The sequence below is a fragment of the Pantherophis guttatus genome, chromosome 1 (assembly GCF_059756535.1).
Source record: "Pantherophis guttatus breed Tessera chromosome 1, ASM5975653v1, whole genome shotgun sequence".
NCBI lineage: Eukaryota > Metazoa > Chordata > Lepidosauria > Squamata > Colubridae > Pantherophis > Pantherophis guttatus.
Window position 1 is genome coordinate 223,846,645 of NC_142063.1, and position 20,887 is coordinate 223,867,531.

The 20,887-nt window shown below is 39.4% G+C and overlaps 1 protein-coding gene across 17 annotated transcripts in view; it reads right to left on the minus strand.

The window, feature by feature from the left end:
* The window catches only part of DST (dystonin), a 336,699-nt gene that overhangs the window by 186,748 nt on the left and 129,064 nt on the right, over positions 1–20,887 (minus strand). For all 17 annotated transcript variants that reach the window (XM_060689235.2, XM_087882458.1, XM_087882463.1 and 14 more), the window contains 4 exons: positions 17,717–17,883; positions 2,048–2,160; positions 1,826–1,932; positions 319–438 (listed from right to left, as the gene is read on the minus strand). In XM_060689235.2, the coding sequence (XP_060545218.2) occupies positions 319–438; positions 1,826–1,932; positions 2,048–2,160; positions 17,717–17,883 (507 nt within the window). The remainder of the gene's footprint in view (positions 1–318; positions 439–1,825; positions 1,933–2,047; positions 2,161–17,716; positions 17,884–20,887) is intronic.

The window sequence follows — 20,887 nt, forward strand, 5'->3', positions numbered from 1 at the left end:
TTTTTACATAAAGGGACATTTAACACTGCAAACTATGCCAACCTCTTAAGTTCCAAGAAGAGCTGTACAGGCATATTTAATTCACTCTCTTCTATACCCATTCTGCATTGTGGTGCAGCTGACTTTGGGAAAATTCTGTTTTTCGAAAAAGGCAGACCCTTCTTGAAATAAGTATTTTATGTTCCAGCAGTGCCATTTAAAGGACATGGGAGTTTAGTGAATCACTATAAATGAATAGGTGATTACGCTAAAGGAGTAGTACCTAATAGTCTTTAAAAACTGTATTCTGGAAATATAAACAAAAGAAAAAATAATCACCTTGAGTTCTACAGGGTTGTTTGGAAATGCTCTGTCACTCATTATTGTGGCATGGTGCCTAATCCATTGGATGAGGTAGTTCACCATATTCTGATATTCGATCCATTTGACTTCAACATCCTAAGAGAAGCAATAAAGTAGCACACCAATTATAAAGACATTGCTTGTCAATTGTATCTGTTGCATTATAGATAAGCAACCAATCAGCTCTATCTAACTTAGTCCTAAAGTGTCCACAAAATTACAATTTAAATTGGCAAAGTCTCCTTTTGCAAGCAATTTTTGAATAACGTTGTAGAAACTGGATCTTTCAGCCTTGTACTTCTTTGGCTTTCAAATTCTCCTCCCCAGTGGTGGGTTGCCCCCGGTTCGCAAGAACCGGTAGTAAAACCGGCGGGAGGCTCCACCCACTGACCCAGATGTCATTATAGGTGATCTGCGCATGTGTGGGCACGATGCGATCTGGTAGTAAAGGTAAGTAGAACCCACCCCTGCTCCTCTCCTATACCCAGTATGAGATTTTGCTCATTCTTTGTCCACTCTCCTTTATAGCACCTCTATACTTGTAGTCCATGTATCATTCTGTTATCTGATTTTAGTTCTCTTATCTACTGTTCACCTGATTTCTATCTTATATTCCTAGCATTTGCCTTGCTTACCCTGGGAAACAGTCCATCCTTATTATAAGCATTATACTTTTTTTTTTTGAAGTCCTCTTCTGTCAATATCCCTCTTTTTTCCTTTTTTCCTCTTTTCCTCCCAAGTGACCTGTTTTTAACTTCATAACTCTATCTCTATCACATCAGGACTTTATGCTTTCTTTCCACACATGGCTATGCTCTAGTGCAGAGGTTCCCATTACTGGGCTGTGGCCTATTCACAACCAGGCCACATGAGCGGTGGGCTGGCACATGCATGTATGCGCACCCAGCTCAACTAACACGAGAAGCAGGTGAAGGCACTTGTAGTTCCACTTGTGCGAGCGGTGGGTGTGCGCGCCCGCTGCTCATACAAACATGCATGTGCCTGCCCTTCACACAAAACCATTCTCTCTTCTCCCCCCCCCCACCCCACCCTGCGCTGGGCTGCCAATCCAGAAACGTTGGGGAACACTGTTCTAGTGGGTCGGCTTGAAGAAGAGGCCCCACTCATACACTTAGTGGCCAATTTCATGATATACTTTAATTAGCATCATATCCATGAGGACTCATTTCAAAATGCCCTGGCTCAACAGTTTAAATATCAGGTAAGCCCAACAGAACATGGCATCTGAAGAAGGAAGTAGATTCACCTTCCCTGCATAGAGAAAATATGAACAAAGGGAGAGCTCTCACTTCTTAGTACTATCATTCTATGACCTCGTTATTCAACTTGTTCTATGCAGTAAATAGCAGTTATATAAGTTTTTGCGCCCCCATCAGACAGCTCACACTCTTAACATTACATAACGTTTCAGTAGCTCTGCTTAAAAATTGCTGTGAGTGTATAAAACTACTTTCTTACTTACATGTGCACTAATGCCTTCACCACCTTCAGGTACTTTGGGAAATGCATCATAAAGTGATGATACATAAGTGATTACTGACTTCTCATCTGGCGAGGAGACATCGACATCTAAAACGTACAAGTGGACACAGGCAATGTTTACAATACAGATACCACAACATCAGGCTTCCTGTCAAGCTTTCTGAAGCCCGTCAACAACAGTATTTTCAATTCATCAACTCACCTTCAGGATCCAAAAGCCTGGCAACTCCAAGTTTTTCAGCTACAAAAAAAGCATGCTCTAAATTTGCAAGGTTGCTTTGAACAGCAACAGTATTCATGTCTACCAGGTCCGGCCTGTAAAAGAAAAGAATTTAATCTGTTTTTGGAGGACAATATGTGAACGGTGGTCTTCATTTATTTCTGAAGATGAGGTTTTTCAAGGGAAACGATGAAGGCTATTACTTCAGAGGAAATGGGTCCTACATTTCAGCTGTTCAGGTCCCAGATGGAATATTCTCTCTGGGGGAAAAAAATGACTTAAGTTTTTGGAGATATGTTTTTATCACAAGGGAAAGACAGCGGAGTGGAAACTTCCAGTCTTTTACATAGAGAAGACACTGGTTGAGATCAGAATCCCTTGTCACTCCAAAACATTAGCTCTGGATATCTTACAATTACCCAGAAGTGCCTTACCTCTTCTGCCTTTTCTAGATGGGAAAAGTGGTGAACAACATTTTAAGGAGAGGGGTGGTTCAAAATGATGAGACCTGAAACTACACCTTATGATGAAATTGTCTTACTATAAATTGTCTTACTATAATTCCCTGCTTCATCATGCTTGCCAACTTTTTTCTATATCTTTTATGTGTTATTGATTTTACTGCAGTTTCTATGACATGTCAACCAGAATTGTTGAGAGGCAGGCTGCATACAAGTCTTTGTTGTTGTTGTTTGTTCTTCTTCTCTTCCTCTTTCTTTCTTTCTTTCTCCTCCCTCTCCTCTCCCCACTAAAGTTCTGCTTCAGCATATGCTCATGCACAATAAATAGTTCACTTTCTCCCTATCTTGTCACTTCTTCTTCTTCCCAAATGAGCTAAAGAGAATCCTGACCATTCATGTGAAGAAAGACATAAGTGGGGGGGAAACAACCATCAGGAAAAAAAAAAGAAAGAAAATTAAGACAGGAGCAGAAAACATGATGATGATTGGATGTTTTCCATATCTGTAACTCTAACAAACCCTTGCCTCTAGCCATGCTAGTTAGTGATAACAGAAATGGAGTCTTAAAACACAGTGCTCTCTAAATACAGTTTTCCAATTCCAAAATGGGTGGATGATAAATTTTCGTCAGCATCCTTTTCCTAATGATAGTCATCGTACATTTCAGCTAGGATACAATTAACCTTATAGTCCCCTCCACTCATCCGACCATTAAAGACATTACCCTAATATTTATTCTTCAGTTTCTGGCTGAAGTACGTTTTTGCCGTAATCCCTTAAATAGTGGAAAAGCTCTGATTTATTTTTCTAAAAAAAAAAGACGACTTCAATCAAAGGTATCAACAACAAGCCCAAGCCCTACAATTAATACCCTATTATCCCCAAACTCCCCAATTTAAACTATAAAAGTTATTACTTCCTTCAATTGATTTAGGAAAACATTATCTTTGGATACAACATTCAGATAATGAATTATGAAATTCACAATAACAATAACGGACTTGGAAAAATAGGTCTTTTGTGTCACTAACAGATTAATAAACAAGGATGTTTTTGAAGCAAATGTATTGGGAAACTGCAAAAAGGGGGAAATCAATCTAAAAACATACAGATGTTGCTCTGATTCTCCTGACTTCTGAGACATTTCACACATGTTGATAGCAATGAAGCAACTTGTGATATGCAAAACACAAAACTATGTCTATTCAGCTGCCAGTTTTTCAAAACAAGAAAGGGCAAGCTGTAGTATATTTGCTAGCTTTTTAGTGGGGGGAAAAAATTATGCCACTACCACCTAAGCAGACTGCAATGCAGAATGTTTTTCTTTAATTCAAAAAGAGACAAGCTGAAATTTGCTCTATAACAAAAGAAGGTGACTCCAAGGGCAACCACGTTTGTGCTATAAATTTCAAACCTATTATCTCCAGTTGTTGCAGGTAATGAAGCTCAAATCCATTCGGTAAATTACTCACCAGAATAAATGCATAGGGAAATATCAGACAGTAAAAAAATTATTTGTCTCTTTCACTTTATCATTTTTTTAAAAATTTGATTTATATGCCGCCCTTCTCTGGAGACTCAGGGTGGCTTACAATGCGTTAAGCAATAGCCTTCATACTTTTGTATATTTTATACAAAGTCAGCTTATTGTCCCCACAATCTGGGTCCTCATTTTACCTACCTTAGAAAGGATGGAAGGCTGAGTCAACCTTGAGCCTGGTGAGATTTGAACTTGCAGTAATTGCAGGCAGCTAATGTTAATAACTGTTAATAACAGTACTTTAATCTGCTGCGCCACCAGGGCTCTCATTGGTACTAACCATCGTTTAAAATGTTAATATTAGTTACAATTATCTTCAGCCTCATTTTATAAATAATATAGTAATGTATATGTATATCTAAGATAACTCTGGTACCTATCCCAAAGGGATATTTAAAAATCGCACACTTATATATTTATACACTAATTTGTTAATTATTAAAGCTTTCCAGCTATGATAAAATACATGTCAAAAATACATGTATGATGTACTTATTCTACATATGATAAAAGATGCATTATCCAGACTTTATAAAAGTGTGAGTCATTCTACAGCAGATTTCTCACTAAACCTACCAGAGAAAATATATGAATGCAGAGAAAGGGAAAGAGCAGGGAGAAAATGTAAACTGCTTGTACTGTGATAGTCTTTGACTTGGTACACTAATGCTGGCAATATATCTCTCTAGTTTTCAATGCAGTAGTATTTTTTCCCCCTAGAATTTTCAGTCTTGCTTTAATTTCAACTATAACCCTATTTACTCTGATGTCAATGAACACAGGTTAAACATTTCCTCAGCTTTGGAATATAAAAATAGTCTGTATTCAACTCCAGCTACTGCCTTCTGTTTGTCAAATAAAGCAGGCCAATAGTTCCAATATCAAACTAAGAGAAGATAAAAAATATTAATGTGTTTCATAAGGCTTCTTAATAGATATGTTTCCCCAAAAATATGACCAGGTCTTATATTTTTTGGACCACCGAAAAAGACACCAGGTCTTAGTTTCGGGGAAGTCTAATATTGTGCCCCCTATATGAGTGACATCAAGCTGGCCATGGCCACCTTGGCCATACCCATCCTGGACACCCCCACCCACCCACCCCCCGGAAGTCAAACCTGATGCAGCCCACAATGAAATTGAGTTTGATAATCCTGCTATAGATGAACTCACTCAGTAGCTTCATGCAGATGTATTTATTATTAAATTTATATGCCATCCATCTGACTATCCAAAGCAACTGTTACAATGCAATAGATGTTAACTAGGATTTGGAAGTTTATCATTCCCTGTGAAAACCTACAAAGTCTAAGGCTGAATGTCATTGCCACCATTGCAAGCCAACTGAAACTGACCCCAGAGGAAAAGGAACATTTGTAACATCATGCCCCTGTGATATCATTTATAATTTACCTGCCAAGGTCACCGTCAACATTTTCGCATGACTATTTTAAAGAAAAAAATCAAACAAGAGCTTTCCTAATCTGCAGAATCTTTGCCAGGCTTCAAAATCAGTTATACACACTTCAGTGGAAGAAGTAGGAAATGCCTTATTTTAAAAGGCATCATTATCAATCCCCAGCACTATTGGGATAAAATAGTACAGGTAGTCCTTCACTTATGACCACAATTGAGCCCAAAATTGGTGTTGCTAAGCAAGACATTTGTTAAGTGAGTTCTGCCCCATTTTACGATCTTGCTTGCCACCGTTATTAAATGAATCACAGGAGTTGGTATGTTAGTAACATGGTTAACTAAATTTGGCTTCCTCATTGACTTTACCTGTCAGAAAGTCACAAAAGGCAATCACATGACCATGGGATACTGCAACTGTCATAAATATGAGTCAATTGCCAAGTATCTGAATTTTGATCATATGGTCCCAGGGATGCTGCAATGACTGTAAGTCTGAAAAACGGTCATAAGTTACTATTTTCAGTGCTGTTCTAACTTTGAACAATCAGTAAAAGAACTGTTGTAAGGCGAGGACTACCTGTATATGTGCGACTGAAGTAGCCAACCAGACCAGAAGTTTTGCCAGCTTTTTTAAATATGATAATAATTTATATTTCCGAAGATGTTAAGGTATGGCTGAACAAGCAACTTGATCATGTAGGAACAGCTATAAGTTATTTTAAAAATATTCCTTTGTTATATTTGATTCAGTCATAAACAATCAACAGTAAAAATATTTTAAAAATGAATTATTGATTGAGTTGGAATTTTTATAAGCAACCTTAATAGTAGAGATAACTTATTGTGCAACTGTTTCATCCAAAAAGATAGTAATAGGTCTTTCACCTCATTCCCAACATCATTGCTTAATATATTTAACAAATAGATTTCTAGTGCATAAAGGATATGAAATCCCTGTTTACAGTGATGAAATCCAAATTTTTTTGCTACCGGTTCTGTGGGCGTGGCTTGGTGGGCATGGTGTGATTTGGTGGGCATGGCAGGGAAAGGATACTGCAAAATCTCCATTCCCATCCCACTCCAGGGGAAGGATACTGCAAAATCCCTATTCCCTCCCCACTCCTGGGGGAAGGCTATTGCAAAATCTCCATTCCCACCCCACTCTGGGGCTAGCCAGAGGTGGTATTTGCCGGTTCTCCAAACTACTCAAAATTTCCACTACCGGTTCTCCAGAACCTGCTGAATTTCACTCCTGCCTGTTTAGCACTTGTAATTTTTTTTTATACATATATAATTCTGGTATTAGTTGTTTTGTAAATATGTTTAAAAGTTTCTTAACTGATTCCCCAATTTATAATTTTGTTTTTACCAAGAAGCAAAAGCAATAAATACAACCAAATATATATCACAGGAATTTTTACTAGTAAGTATTCATAGGCAAATATCTAGATTATTCAAATACTTCCCTGCAGGCACATTTCTCTCACGTACAGTAACTTTGTTGGAGAGCAGGTAGGGACAGTAACCAATCCAGACACACCCAGAGTTAAGAAGTTAACACAAATAAAGTTTGTTAGGATATAAGAGTATACTATGTGTACATAGAATACAGTTCCTGTTCTAAGGAAATGTACACAGGAACAGGACATTATACCTGAGCCAAACAATACCAACTGTATTCTATGTACACATAGTACACTCTTACATCCTAACAAACTAAAAGCCTAAACCAGGGGTTTCAGATTCAATTTCATTGAGGGCCGCATCAGGGTTGTATTTGGGGGCCAGGGTGGGCATGGCCAGCTCAATGTTACATGTGTCGGGGGCGCCTGTGGTGCCCCAAAACGGAGCTCGGAAGGCTGCGAAGGCCTCCTGCAACCCTCTGCCAGCAAAGGGTTGGCCTCCTGAGCTCCGTTTTTGCTGGTAGAGGGTTGCAGGAGGCTGTCGCAGCTTCCTGAGCTCTGTTTTTGCTGGCAGAGGCACCGCGGGCCAATCCTTCCCTGTTTCCAGGGCGGCCCTGCGGGCCAAATCTAAACACTCGGGCCTTGAGTTTGACACCCCTGGCCTAAGTTAACCAAAATATCCTCTATGTATACATACTATAACCAAATATCATAGCCAGATCTGTTAGATGTATTGTAATTTCACTTCACCTTCAGATCCTATGATATTTTTTAAACCCCAAAACTGATAACTTTACATGCCTTTATGGACTTCAGGAATCCGTAAAGAGTAATTATGATAATACAGTGGCGGAATACAAGTAGTCCTCAACTTACGACCACAACAGAGCCCAGAATTTCTGTTACTAAGCAAGTTGTTAAGGGAGTTGTGCCCCATTTTACAAGCTTTCTTGCCATTGTTTTAAGTGAATCGCTGCAGTTGTTAAATTAGTAACACGGTTTTTGAGTGGAACTGGCTTCCCCATTGACTTTGCTTTTCAGAAAGGTTACAAAAGGTGATCACATGACCCCAGGACACTGCAACTGTCATAAATCGATGCCAACTGCCTGAATTTTGATTATGTGACCATGGGGACGCTGCAACATTCAACAGCCCTAAATGTGAAAACTGGTCATAAGTCACTTTTTTCATTGCTGTTGTAACTTCAAACAGTCACTAAATAAATGATTGTAAATCGGGGATTATCTATATTCCCAGAGTAACTAAAGTAGATGCTATTTCATTGATCTCTATGGCCTTGCTGTATAGTTTTATCTCAATAGTCAGATCCAGTAAATTTGTTAAACTAAATTCATTAGCCATTAGCCATTCATTTCAGAAAAATTTAGTTTTAAGAAAACTATATACCCGTGATGGCAAACCTATGGCATGTGTGCCAGAGGTGGCACACAGAGCCCTGTCTGTGTGCATGCGTGCCATTGCCAGTTACTCTTCTGGTTTCCAGCATGCACATGTGTGCCGGCCAACTGGTCTTCGAGTTTCTGGCATTCCGGCGCATGCATGTACATGCACGTTCTGGTTTGGGGCACTCGGTGCCGAAAAGGTTCGCCATCACTGCTATATACTATATATAGCTACTTTCAATTCATTCAAAATTGTTCTTTCACAGCAAGGCATAATGATGTTCTTAGCATAATGTCTGACTAGTTCTTTACTAAAAAAAAAAAGAAAATTTTTTTTTTTACTTCTATGAATTCAGTGTCATTCTCATAGAAGTTCCTTTATTTACTATAGTTAGGCCATACTTCCAATTCCATTCTGAAAAGGTGCTTCACAGGGCACAGATATAGAACACAGAAAACTGCTGGCAACTCATTTAAGCAGAAATGTTCAGGACTTGGTAGCCTGAATGCCAATGGGTGCAGCATTCATGTTTCCATGCGCTCCGAAACTTATTTCCAGGATTGAATCCTAAGCAGTGCATAGCCCCATTATTTTATCAGCAGAAAACCTGGGCTGGGAATGGAAAGCTTTCGTTTTGATCACTACAATTAGCTCTAAGGTTTACACGGGAGAAACATACACACTGTAAATAATAACATTTTACTATTTTAATGGGTTGTTTTATTAGAGTTTTTTGGGCAATTTATTTAATTGTTTTAAATTGCTTTTAATTTTTATATTGTCATGGTTTTATTTTTGGCTGTACACCGCCCTGAGTCCTTCGGGAGAAGGGCGGTATAGAAATTCAATAAAATAAATAAATAAATAAATAAATAAATAATATACATACTGACTTCTGTACTCATAAAGGGTAATAATGGCCTGGCAATAGAGACATCTATGAATTTCTCCAAGGTGAGGAACAACTCAACACATTCAAACGCCATGTCCCAACATGCACATTGTGATTTCTTTTAATACGTTATGACTGAAAGAGGAATTAAAGTGGTTTTGCCCACCTTTGAGTGAGAGGCACCATTGTCAGAAATTGTTGTCATTCCATTATGGGATGCTGAGTTTGCAGATTAATTATGCAAAAATCAGGCAGGCGAAGTTTATAATGCAAGCGTAACTCCATTTGAGGCAGAGCTAAACCTGCTCTGCCCTGCCTCTGTTTACTGACTTATCATGTAATTTTCACACTGCTCAGGTTTTTTCTTGAGTTTATCTCATCCATGAGAAACAACAATAGCATCTTTCAACTATTACGATCATTACTATTAATTATATTATTTGTCATAAATTTTATTTTTGAGACACAAACTGTAAAATGGGATACCAACAATCAAGTAAGCAATATCCCAATCAAGAAACTGCCAGAGAGCCGTAAACAGCCCAACCAAAGAATCCCTAAGACTGCCCCCACCCACACAGACAGGCAAGACAACAGAATATAAACTCAGAGAGCACCAATGACCCCTCATATTTGAAAGTGTAATAGAAAGGACTTGACATTTGTGCTTCTGCAATTTATGGTACATAGCAGGAAATTCCCTTCCTGGTGGTTGCTACACTGATTCCTTAGCTTCTCTTCTAGTAGAACGTTCTTTTAAAAAGTTCATTCCATCAACTCGAAAGTTCCTGCTAGAGTTATGATCTCAACACTCAGCTCTTTAACTCCTGTCCTGCACAAATCCAGATAACTGCTAGATGGCAGCCAAGGGCATTCAAGTGGTCTTCAAGAGCCTTGGTAGTACAGTGGTTTAAAGCACCCTGTTATTAACACAGCTGCCTGCAATTACTGCAGGTTCGAATCTTACCAGGCTCAAGGTTGACTCAGCCTTCCATCCTTTCTAAGGTAGGTTAAATGAGGACCCAGTTTTGGGGACAATAAGATGACTTTGTATAAATATACAAAAGTATGAAGGCTATTGCTTAACGCATTGTAAGCCACCGTGAGTCTCCGGAGAAGGGCGGCGTATAAATCAAATTTAAAAAAAAAAAAGAGCAAGCCCATGTAGAAAGTATTGTAGCAGTCAAGCTACAAGGTGATTAGAGCATGAAAACTGTCTGAAGGCACTCTCGATCCAGGATGCACTGAATAGAGTTATATATAAAGACCTTTCTGGCCACAACTGTCTCTTGCTCATCAAACAGGGATTGTGAGTCCAGGAGTGCAATCCATCCAAAATTAAAGGTAGAATATTCCAATATTTAGGTGCCTCTCATATCCACGTCCATGAGGTCAGGAGAAGATTGAATCAGATTCATTTCCTCCCCATACAGGCTTATATAGCCTTCAGGCCCTACAGCAGTCTCAGAAGGTTCATTTGGGTGGGCTGGGGTAGCAGCTATAATTCGATATTATCGGCATCCTGATGACAGAGAACCACAAACCTGCAGATCATGTAGACCAAAAGTTTCATGTAGATGTTGAACTAAAAGGACGCCTGTGGAACCCCACAAAATAGGCCCCTAGGGAGTGATTTCTCCCAATTCCCCACAAGCAACAACAATAAAAACCAGCTCTTAAAAAAGAAGAACCAATTTAAAATAGTGCCCCCAACTGGTCCAATAGGACACCATGGTTAACAGTATCAAAAGCTCACTGCCATCATAGCTTCACCATAGGTCATGTCCAAGTGCAACCAAAGCTGCCTCTACATTAAATCCCAACCTTAAACTGAAATGGATTTAGATCAGGGGTGGGTTCTAAAATTTTTTATTACTGGTTCTGTGGACATGGCTTATTTTGTGGGCGTGTCTTGATGGTCATATGACAATTCTTTAGGATTTAGCAGAGGTACTGGTCTACCAGGCTTTTAACTGCTTGCAGAGCTGTACCTGTCTACCCATTTATTTTTGCAGGCACCGGTCTACTGATTTGTTTTTGGAGGCACTGGTCTACCACCAAACTGCCTTTTACCACTGATCAGCTGTAGGGCGGCCCTTTGAAGCTCTGCGGCAAGAGTTTAAACAGTTTTTCCTCACAGCCCATCAGCTGGGACTCAGGAGGCAGCAATAGATTGGGGGTGGGGCCAAATAAAAGGTAAGAATAACGTGGGGGGCGGGGGTGGGGGTGCAGAACTGGTTCGGTGACATCATATCATCATCGCTACTGGCTCGGCGGAACTGGGCCGAACCGGGAGGAACCCACCACTGATTTAGATAATTAATTTGCTCTAGGATCCTCTTTAACTACAGTCCACTTTCTCAACAACTTTCCTTAAAAAGGGAAGACCAGAGGCACCACCTCCTGACAGTAAACAAGAGTAGGCTTATTTTCTGATATCCACATTATAGCAGCAAGTAGAAAGAATTTCTATGTTGCAATATACCGTGACTGCTCTTAAAAGAATAAACAGAACTTAAATAATTCTGATGGATCTAAAGTGCACCACAAGAAAGTCACAAGGTAGTTTAATGTGATTTTGGGGAGGCCAGCTTCAGAAATAAGAAAATAAAAACTCCTGCAAAATTGTGATTAAAGGAGCAGCGATCTTAACATTGTGATCTGGCCAGTTATCTACTTTTAAGTTTTACATACTCTCTGGGATATATTGAAGAGGGGGATGAAGATCCTTCTTCATCAAGGGAATTTTCCTAAATTAACTTTATTTTATTTTGTTATTGAACATTCACTTGACTCCACCTGAAATTTTGTTTCTTTTCTTAGTCTGAAAGCTTTAATGTTTAATGATCCCCTGCAGCAGAAAAATGGAAACTTGCTTCAATTCAGTCAAGCAAAGCTTACCAAGTTTCTCTTCCTGGGCAGAGCTTTTATTTCCCTGCTCCGAGAAAAAGCAAGAATAAGCTGCACAGTAGAAAACAGCAAGCAGAAACTTGAAGGTGCACATAATAGAGGCCTTCTTCCTTTCAAATGTATCCCGTAGCAATCCAAGGCTTGACACTTAGTAATATTTTGTTTCTTCCCCCATTTGTAGCTAGAGGCAACTGACATGCTGCGGCAAACGTTGGCATCCTTGCTTCTCCTATCCCGGAGGAATGTATTCAAGTTAGATCTTGATCGCCTGCAACATGTTTTAACAATCGCCATAGTACAGAGCGTGCAGCCCTTGCCTTGTGGGCTGGCAGGAAACCAATGTTCCAGACCAAACCTCTGCTACAGTATATATGATTTGTTTGCCTTAAAGCATCTTGCAAACTTTCCCCACCTAAAATTCTTTGCCTTGACTTCTGCCATGTTTTAATGGATCTGGCAGCTCACACAGCTCTGTTTGCCTCACAAAATCTGAGAAGCGTGATCTCCGCTTCTGAATAGCTTCTCTTCCTCTTCTCGGGGATTGCTACTGGTTCTCATCGGAAGCTCAATTTAAAGAGCTTCTCAGCAGGGCCAAAAGGCTCTGAGTTAATCTCTCATCTACTCAATACAATTGCAATCTCTTGAACTGGGTTTTTTTTATTATTTTACTTCTGTATATAATATTCCCACATTTTTCAGAAGCCTTATTGTAGTCTCCAGCTAAGTCTGCTGCACAACAGACCAGGTGTGCTTGATGCTTAATCAGTTTATTATAAGCCACGTCTTTTTTTTTTTTTTCCTGTGCACCTCCAATTTTCTTTGTATTGCTACACAATACTTTCATGGCTGGTATTTATTGTTTTCATATGGTTTTCCTGACTGTTGGCTCAGACATTTCACAAAAACTGGTGAAAAGCTTTGCTTGATAAACAAGACACATTCCATTCCATATTCATGAGGCTATGTGCATTTTTATACCATGTGCGTAAAACCTATTCAAACTTGCTGCATACAGATTTCATCCGCAAGTGAAAGGAATGATGAGTAATATTATTTTTCTGCATTCAAATTATTCTAAGCTTAGCTTTTTCTACTATTACCTTATACATTTATACTTTTGGGGGGTGGAAGGAAATCCAACCTGATTCATTTGAAAGCCTATCCATAATATTTTCCTGGTAAGGTTTTTACAAGGTAGGTCGGAAGGTCTTGATTCAACTCTCCCCATTTTTCTGAATTGGGACCTCAAGCAAGTACTGGACCATACTGGAAAAGGCAATGGTAAAAAGGATAGACACCATCAAAGCTAATACCAGCCAGAGCATAAAATAACTGACAGAAGCTATATGAAATGAGAAAATGGGGAGGGGAGGGAGAGGGGGGAAGAGAGGGGGGAGGGAGGGAGGGGGAAGGAGAGGGGAGAGAGAGAAAGAGAAATGATTGATAGCATTGAGAAGCAGTCACAATCGATAGCTATTGAAACTGATAAACTGATTTTTTTTTCATACAGAAGAAAAAAAAAGGAAAGGAAAGAGACATGAATCGTGCCAACTCTAGAATGAAGAGACCACTAATGCAAGCTCTCTTCACTTTCCCTGCTGACAGATTTAGGAAGGAAAGGAATCCTTATTAATACTGTGTCCCCGTCTCCTACTTTCCGAAGCAATTATGAAAGCTACCATGATTGATGATATTAAGGCTCATTATGAATTCTAAGGAGATCAGGAAGAACATACTCTCCCTGCCAAAAAAAAAATTGGGGTCACAATAAAACAATGTATTATGATTTATACCTTTTGGTGTGGCTTACCTAATTTCTCTCAATTTCCCATAAACATCTGAAAACATTTTCTTATGTTGACTGTACTACACACATTTACTTAGAAATAATTTTGCTTATTTCTAAGGAAACCCCAAAATTGTATTTGCTTTTCAATACTAGGATCATTACAACTGAACAGTAAGACAGGAAATCCCTGGATTTTATTTGATTAAAACTGTTTGCTTTCTACACATGGCCTTTTTATATTTTGTTACGATGTTGTAGCACAACTACTAATAGGAACCAATACTATATTGAAATAGGATAATTATCTTTAGATTCCTAAGAGGAGTCCAAGTCGTGCCAACAAATTATATAAAAATGTTAAATTAACCTTCTAGATATCACCAATTCTAGAAATTTTATTCTAGTTTAACTTATTTTATATGTATTTAAAAATATCATCAAGATGTAACCCCAAAATCTCACTGATTTCTGAGAAAACAAACATAACAGCTTTGTAGTTGCTATTCTATAACATAAATTAAAAAATAAAACAGAACAATGAAACAAGCTTCCACAAAAATGCATTTTAACTTTTTTGAAAGTAAACTATACTTTGTCTTTTCCTATTCCATCTCAATCAAGGATTTAGTATGGGATAGAACTGTACTCCTACAAAATAACATAAAATAACTGAATTGAATGCTACCAATAACCTACTGTTCCAGTTCAACAAGAAGACAGATACAGCTATTACAGAAGACCCATGGCAACAGGTTATATATGTCTTATACCTAAACCGGCTTAATGATGTTGAACTTCAGGTACTACTATAAAACTACCAGATAAAAAACATATCTGATGTATGATAGCAATTCCGCTCCAGTCCGGCTTCAGGCCTGGGCACCACACGGAAATGGCATTGGTTGCGTTGGTGGATGATCTCTGGAGGGCTCGGGATAGGGGTTGCTCCTCTATCCTGGTCCTATTAGATCTCTCAGCAGCTTTTGATACCATCGACCATGGTATCATGTTGCGGCGATTGGAGGGGTTGGGGAGTGGGGGGCACCGTTTTGCGGTGGTTCTCCTCCTACCTCTCTTGATCGGTTGCAATCTGTGTTGACAGGGGGGCAGCAGTCGACCCCGAGGCGCCTTGTTTGTGGGGTGCCGCAAGGGTCGGTCCTCTCGCCCCTTCTGTTCAACATTTATGTAAAGCCGTTGGGTAAGATCATCCATGGCTTCAGGGTGGATTTCCATCAGTACGCTGACAACACCCAGCTGTACATCTCCACCCCAGGCCACCCCAATGATGCCCTTGAAGTGATATCCCAGTGCCTGGAGGCCGTGCGGACCTGGATGGGTAGAAACAGTCTCCGACTCAATCCTTCCAAGACCAAGTGGCTGTGGCTTCCGGTGTCCCGATATAACCAGCTGGTGCCATCTCTGGTTATTGGGGGTGAATCACTGGCCCCCACGGAGAGGGCTCGCACCTTGGGCATCCTCTTGGATGCACGGCTGTCTTTAGAAGAGCATATGACGGCCGTGGCCAGGGGGGCTTTTTATCAGGTTTGCCTGATACGCCAGTTGCGTCCCTTTCTAGATCGGGACTCCCTACGCACGGTCACTCAGGCACTCGTCACCTCCCGCCTGGACTACTGCAATGCTCTCTACATGGGGCTCCCCCTGGGGTGCACCCGGAGGCTCCAGCTGGTCCAGAATGCGGCCGTGCAGGGGATTATGGGAGCGACAGGGCACTCCCTTGTGACACCTCTCCTGCGCGAGCTGCACTGGCTCCCGGTGGTCTTCCGGGTGAGCTTCAAGGTGTTGGTGACCACCTTTAAAGTGCTCCATGGCTTAGGGCCGGGGTATTTACGAGACCGCCTTCTGCCACCAATAGCCTCCCACCGGCCAGTACGTTCGCACAGAGAGGGCCTCCTCAGGGTGCCGTCCGCCAGACAGTGTCGGCTGGCGACCCCCAGGGGGAGAGCCTTCTCTGTGGCGGCGCCCGCCCTCTGGAACAATCTCCCCCCAGAGATACGTACAAACCAGACCTCCGAACTTTTCATCGGGCCCTGCAAACTTATTTATTTCACCTAGCTGGGCTGGCTTGATCCCACTGTTTTGGTTAAATTTAATTGATTTTAATTGGGTTGTTTTAAATTGCGGCCAAAAATATTTAATTATTTTTAAACTGTTTTTAAATTTTGTATGTTCTGTTTTATTCTGGCTGTTCACCGCCCTGAGTCCTGCTGGAGAAGGGTGGTATACAAATTAAAACAAACAAACAAATAAATAAATAAAAATTTTATAGTTGCTGTTCTACTGGTGACTTACTTATAGTATTACAAATACATTTCGTGCAAATTTCTATTCTACCTTTATCAAATCAGTGACTGTACTATAATCCTTCCAATTCGTCAGAAGTGCTAGGTAAAATTTTATTTAACATTTATAATTTCAGAGATACAGCATGGAGACAAAACAACTAACAAACACCCATGGACACAAAATAATTAACTAGTTCAGAAAGGAATTTCTGGTGGCTTCAGCAATAAAAATAGCCCCAACAATTTTCTGAAAGCAGATATATACTTTTTTTATATATGTAATCTAAATATACACAGAAAAGTGAGAATCAATTATCAGATAGGATAAAGAACACATTTATTCAAGGAACACTTTCTAATACACCCAACACATAGAATCCAGATTTAATCAATTCATAGCCTAAATTTAAATGCCAACTCTTGCAGTTCTTCTGCAGTGTAGCCCTTACAAGGAAAAAGGGAAAGTCATGTAGAGGTCAACAAATGTTAACTTATTTCACCTCTTCTGCTCCTTCCACTCATTATAAATAGTTGGTTGCTTGCTCCCTCCTATATAAAAACACTTAACAAGCTACCAGTATTTTAAAAGTTTCTCACATCTGGGAACATGATCTCTGTTATCCTGTCATCTGATGACAAGGAAACAGCCACTGTGATCCCAGCCTCCAGGAATGTCTTCAGTTCCCATAAAGGACAGTCTTTAACTCAGAGCTATGTTTATCCCTATTAAAAACCACAGTAAAGATTTTTAGAGGTCACTTGATCCTGAACAACCCAATGAGATGCCCCTCTGGCTTCTGAGCTATCATCAGACATTGCTCAAAAATTCTCAAACATACCCTTAAAGACCCCGAGCCATGTTTTAAAAATGCATACATACAATTGGAAGCCGAGTTTCTTAAATAAACTACCATGAAATCTTGATATAATTCATCCCTGTTTAGCAGATTCTGGATGCAACAGGTTACAGTTCTATATAAAAACATGTCTGTCCGTCCGTCCCCCGCAAAATAACAATTTTCTCTGCATCTCAGGTAGTACAAACAAGGCAGTTAAATGTAGATAAATTTTACCTTAATTCTACAATATTCACCACAATATATGCCTTGCACTATGGCTTCATGACGCAAATCAAATATAGTTAATCATACCTATGACATACTTTCAAATTTAACGGATATTTTAGGTTCAACATATTTCTTCCATCCCAGATGGTCTGTTAAAATGAGATTTTGTTCTAATGTCTCCACTACCTTCATATTATACATTTTTAGATGTTTTTTGCTAGTCTTTGACCCCTGTTTGGACAACAATATCAAGGCCCAGGAAGGCAAATTCCAAATAATGTAACCTATAAGATATAACATCACAGTCTTTAAGATGATTACCTCTTTGATTCCATTGTTGAATTGCTACAATGTACGATGCGTGCTTTACCAAACAGACCTCAGGTTGTAATGATAAATCTTCGCAACTTTTTAATTCCTCAGAATAATTATTTCCACATACATTCTTAACGAAAGTGCAAATACCTGTATTTATGAATGATGGCATTAAATAATTTCCCGTCTCGCCAACAGGTAGTGAAATTTTCACAGCGAACTCCAGCATAACCTTCTGTTATCTGTTGCGTCCAAAGAAGCAATCTCTCTTTAGCAGACATATCCTCTGACTCTCCAGTAACATGGATATCAGAAATCTGTATGAAAATAGAATAAGTCAATCAAGTGAATAAAGAATCAAATTACTAATAGCAATACAATCAGTGATACTTCATGTTTTCCCCACTCTACTAATATTAGAGTGGAGAAAATATCATTACTGTTGAAAGAGTTGAAATAACTCCAAGTACAATCTTGATCTGTTGGGACAAAATCTCCAAATGGCACAGATACCTCAGCAAGATTCACTGGGTAAAACAATTATGCTTGGAAGTGTTAATGGGAAAAGGAAACCAGGGTGCCAAAGATGGCTGGACACCATCAAAGCTGACACCAGCCAGAGCCTAGAACAACTCATACACCTCTTTTAGCGACCAAGTTCTATTCCGGCAACCAGGTCATTAAGGGAAATTGTCGTTAAGAAACATAGCAGAGATCAAGATAAAGATGCTGTAAAGGTCACTGGTTGTGTCCATCTCATTCAGAAAAAAATATTACTCTCTGTTGTTACTCCCACTCTGGCATGCGTTGTTGTCAGGTGCACCAAATTTGGTTGTAAATTCATACACTGATCAGAAAATGAACTTTTTAATGACTTTTTATTAGTGCTGTATTTGCAAACGGTCACTGACTGAGATGGTCACTAACCAAGGAATGGCGTACTAGGGAAATGTACTAATTCAAGTCTATCCCTGGGTGGCTAGTCACTAGGAGTCAGATAATATATGCATTTTTATTATTATTAACATATGGACCCTAAGCTGATGATTCATCAGAAGGCAAGGACAATGAAATCTTCCTACTGTTTGTCACGTCATTTAAGAGCATAATTAAGATAAAATACATAAAAGCAAACAAGAACAGTAGGGCTAAAAAATTGACTGGAACGTTATCTTGTGAGAGCAAAGCAATTGGAACAGTGCCAGCAATATATGTTAACATGAAGTAGAAAAACATTTTTGGGTAATAATTTCCTGTCTTTTTAGAAAAACCAGGGTGAACCACTCCCCCCACTCCTCAAGTTTTTATAGCATCTTTTGATGATAGCGTAAGAATCCCATTATTTTCAATGGTTAAAATGAAGTTCTTTGAAGATGAAAGAAAAAGAGATTCTGAAATATGTAGCTAAGAAATAGTTCATTTGTCTGTAGAGATTTCACTGCTTTAAAATATTCGGGAGGATTTCTCCTTGGAAAATCAGATGACTTCAAAGCTTTTCAGCCTGCAGCGGCTAAAAGAACAGAACAGGAAAAAATTTACAGTAGAATTTTTTTTTTAAGATTTACCTTTTTATCTGCTAAGTGACAGAACTTAGAAGACTACAGTTGATCTCCAATAAATTAAGTTACTATTTAAGTGGAAGGTTACTAGGAAAGTTAGGGTTGAAGGTAGATTGACAAATTGCAAAAGCAATTCCCCAAAAGACAAGGACAAATCATTTCTGTTCTGGTGCCAAGAAAGCTGTATGAGTAAGTCATCAGAAATCAAACTTCCCTTAAAGATGGCTTACTTCTACCTTTATATGCACAGGGAGATTTAACCTCTGACAGACATACAATAACAATAACAATTCTTTCCTCTTGCTCACTCCCTAACATGTATTTGGAAATACACAATCTTTGCCATAGGAAGAACGATCAAATACCGGATGTCTAAATAAGTTTTAGGGAGCTAGTTTGGTGTAATGGTTGTGGGTGCTGGATTGGAAACTGGAACACTCTGAGTTCTAGTCCTGCCTTAGGCAGAAAGCAGCTGGGTGACCTTGGGTTGGTCAGTCTCTCTCTCTCTCTCTGCACCAGGAAGCAGGTAATGAAAAATCTTTGGAGAAATCTTAAAAAGAAAACTGCAGGGATTTGTTCCTTCGATTTGTCAGGAATGAAAAATGATTTAAAGGCATCAAAGAAAAAAAAAATCAGCTTTCATATGAACGTCAAGCTTGTTATACTCCTAACTACAGTTAGTCTTGATTTATGATCACAACTGGGCCCAAAATTTCTGTTGCTAAGTGAAACATTGTTTACGTGACAATGTCACGTAAGGACTACCTGTATACATTCGGAAAAGAAAACCAACAATGCATATCATAGTGTTGATGCTTATCTCCAATCAGTTCTATGAATCAAGGGAAATTAAAAAACTTTGAACATCAACATTGTCAAAAACAAAAGCACTGAAACTCCAAGATTAAAGAGATACCCAAAGTTATCCTTTAGGAGAGCTTATTAAAACAATATACAGGTAGTCCTCAATTTACAACAATACATTTAGTGACTGTTCAGTTATAATACCACCGAAAAAAGCAACTTGTAAGTTTTTCACACTTATGACTATTGCACAATCCCCATGGTCACATGATCAACATCCAGACCAATGGTGGGTTGCCCCCGGTTCGGACCAGTTCGCAAGAACTGGTAGTAAAACCAGCGGGAGGCCCCGCCCACCTCCCCGGATGTCGTCATCAGCGATCTGCGCAATCCTGTTGTGAACCGGTAGTAAAGGTAAGTAAAACCCACCCCTGATCCAGACACTTGGCAACTGAATCATATTTATGACAACTGCAGTGTCCTGGAATCACGTGATCACTTTTGCCACCTTCTGACAAGCGAAGTCAATGGGGAAGCCAGATTCACGTGACAACCGTATTACTAAGTTAACAACTACAATGATTCACAACTGTGAATCAACAACTGTGAATGCCAACAACTGTGGCAAGAAAGATCGTAAAAACTCACTTAACAAATGTCTCACTTAGCCATAGGAATTTTGGGCTCAAGTGTGGTCGTAAGTCGAGATCACAGTGTATGCTACAAATATGTATCACATTTTCCTTTCCCTTATGCCTTTTTAATATAGTTAACAGCAAAACCATTCCCCTATCCTGACAAAAACTGAACTGAAGGAAGTATCTTCTTTAGTGCTCAGTGCAATAAGAAATGGACTAAACCTTTGGCCTATTTTACAGTTGAATGACTTTCAACAACTGTCTACATTGGAAAGAACACAGCAGAACCAGTGCACAATTGCTTCCTCTTCAGAAGTGAC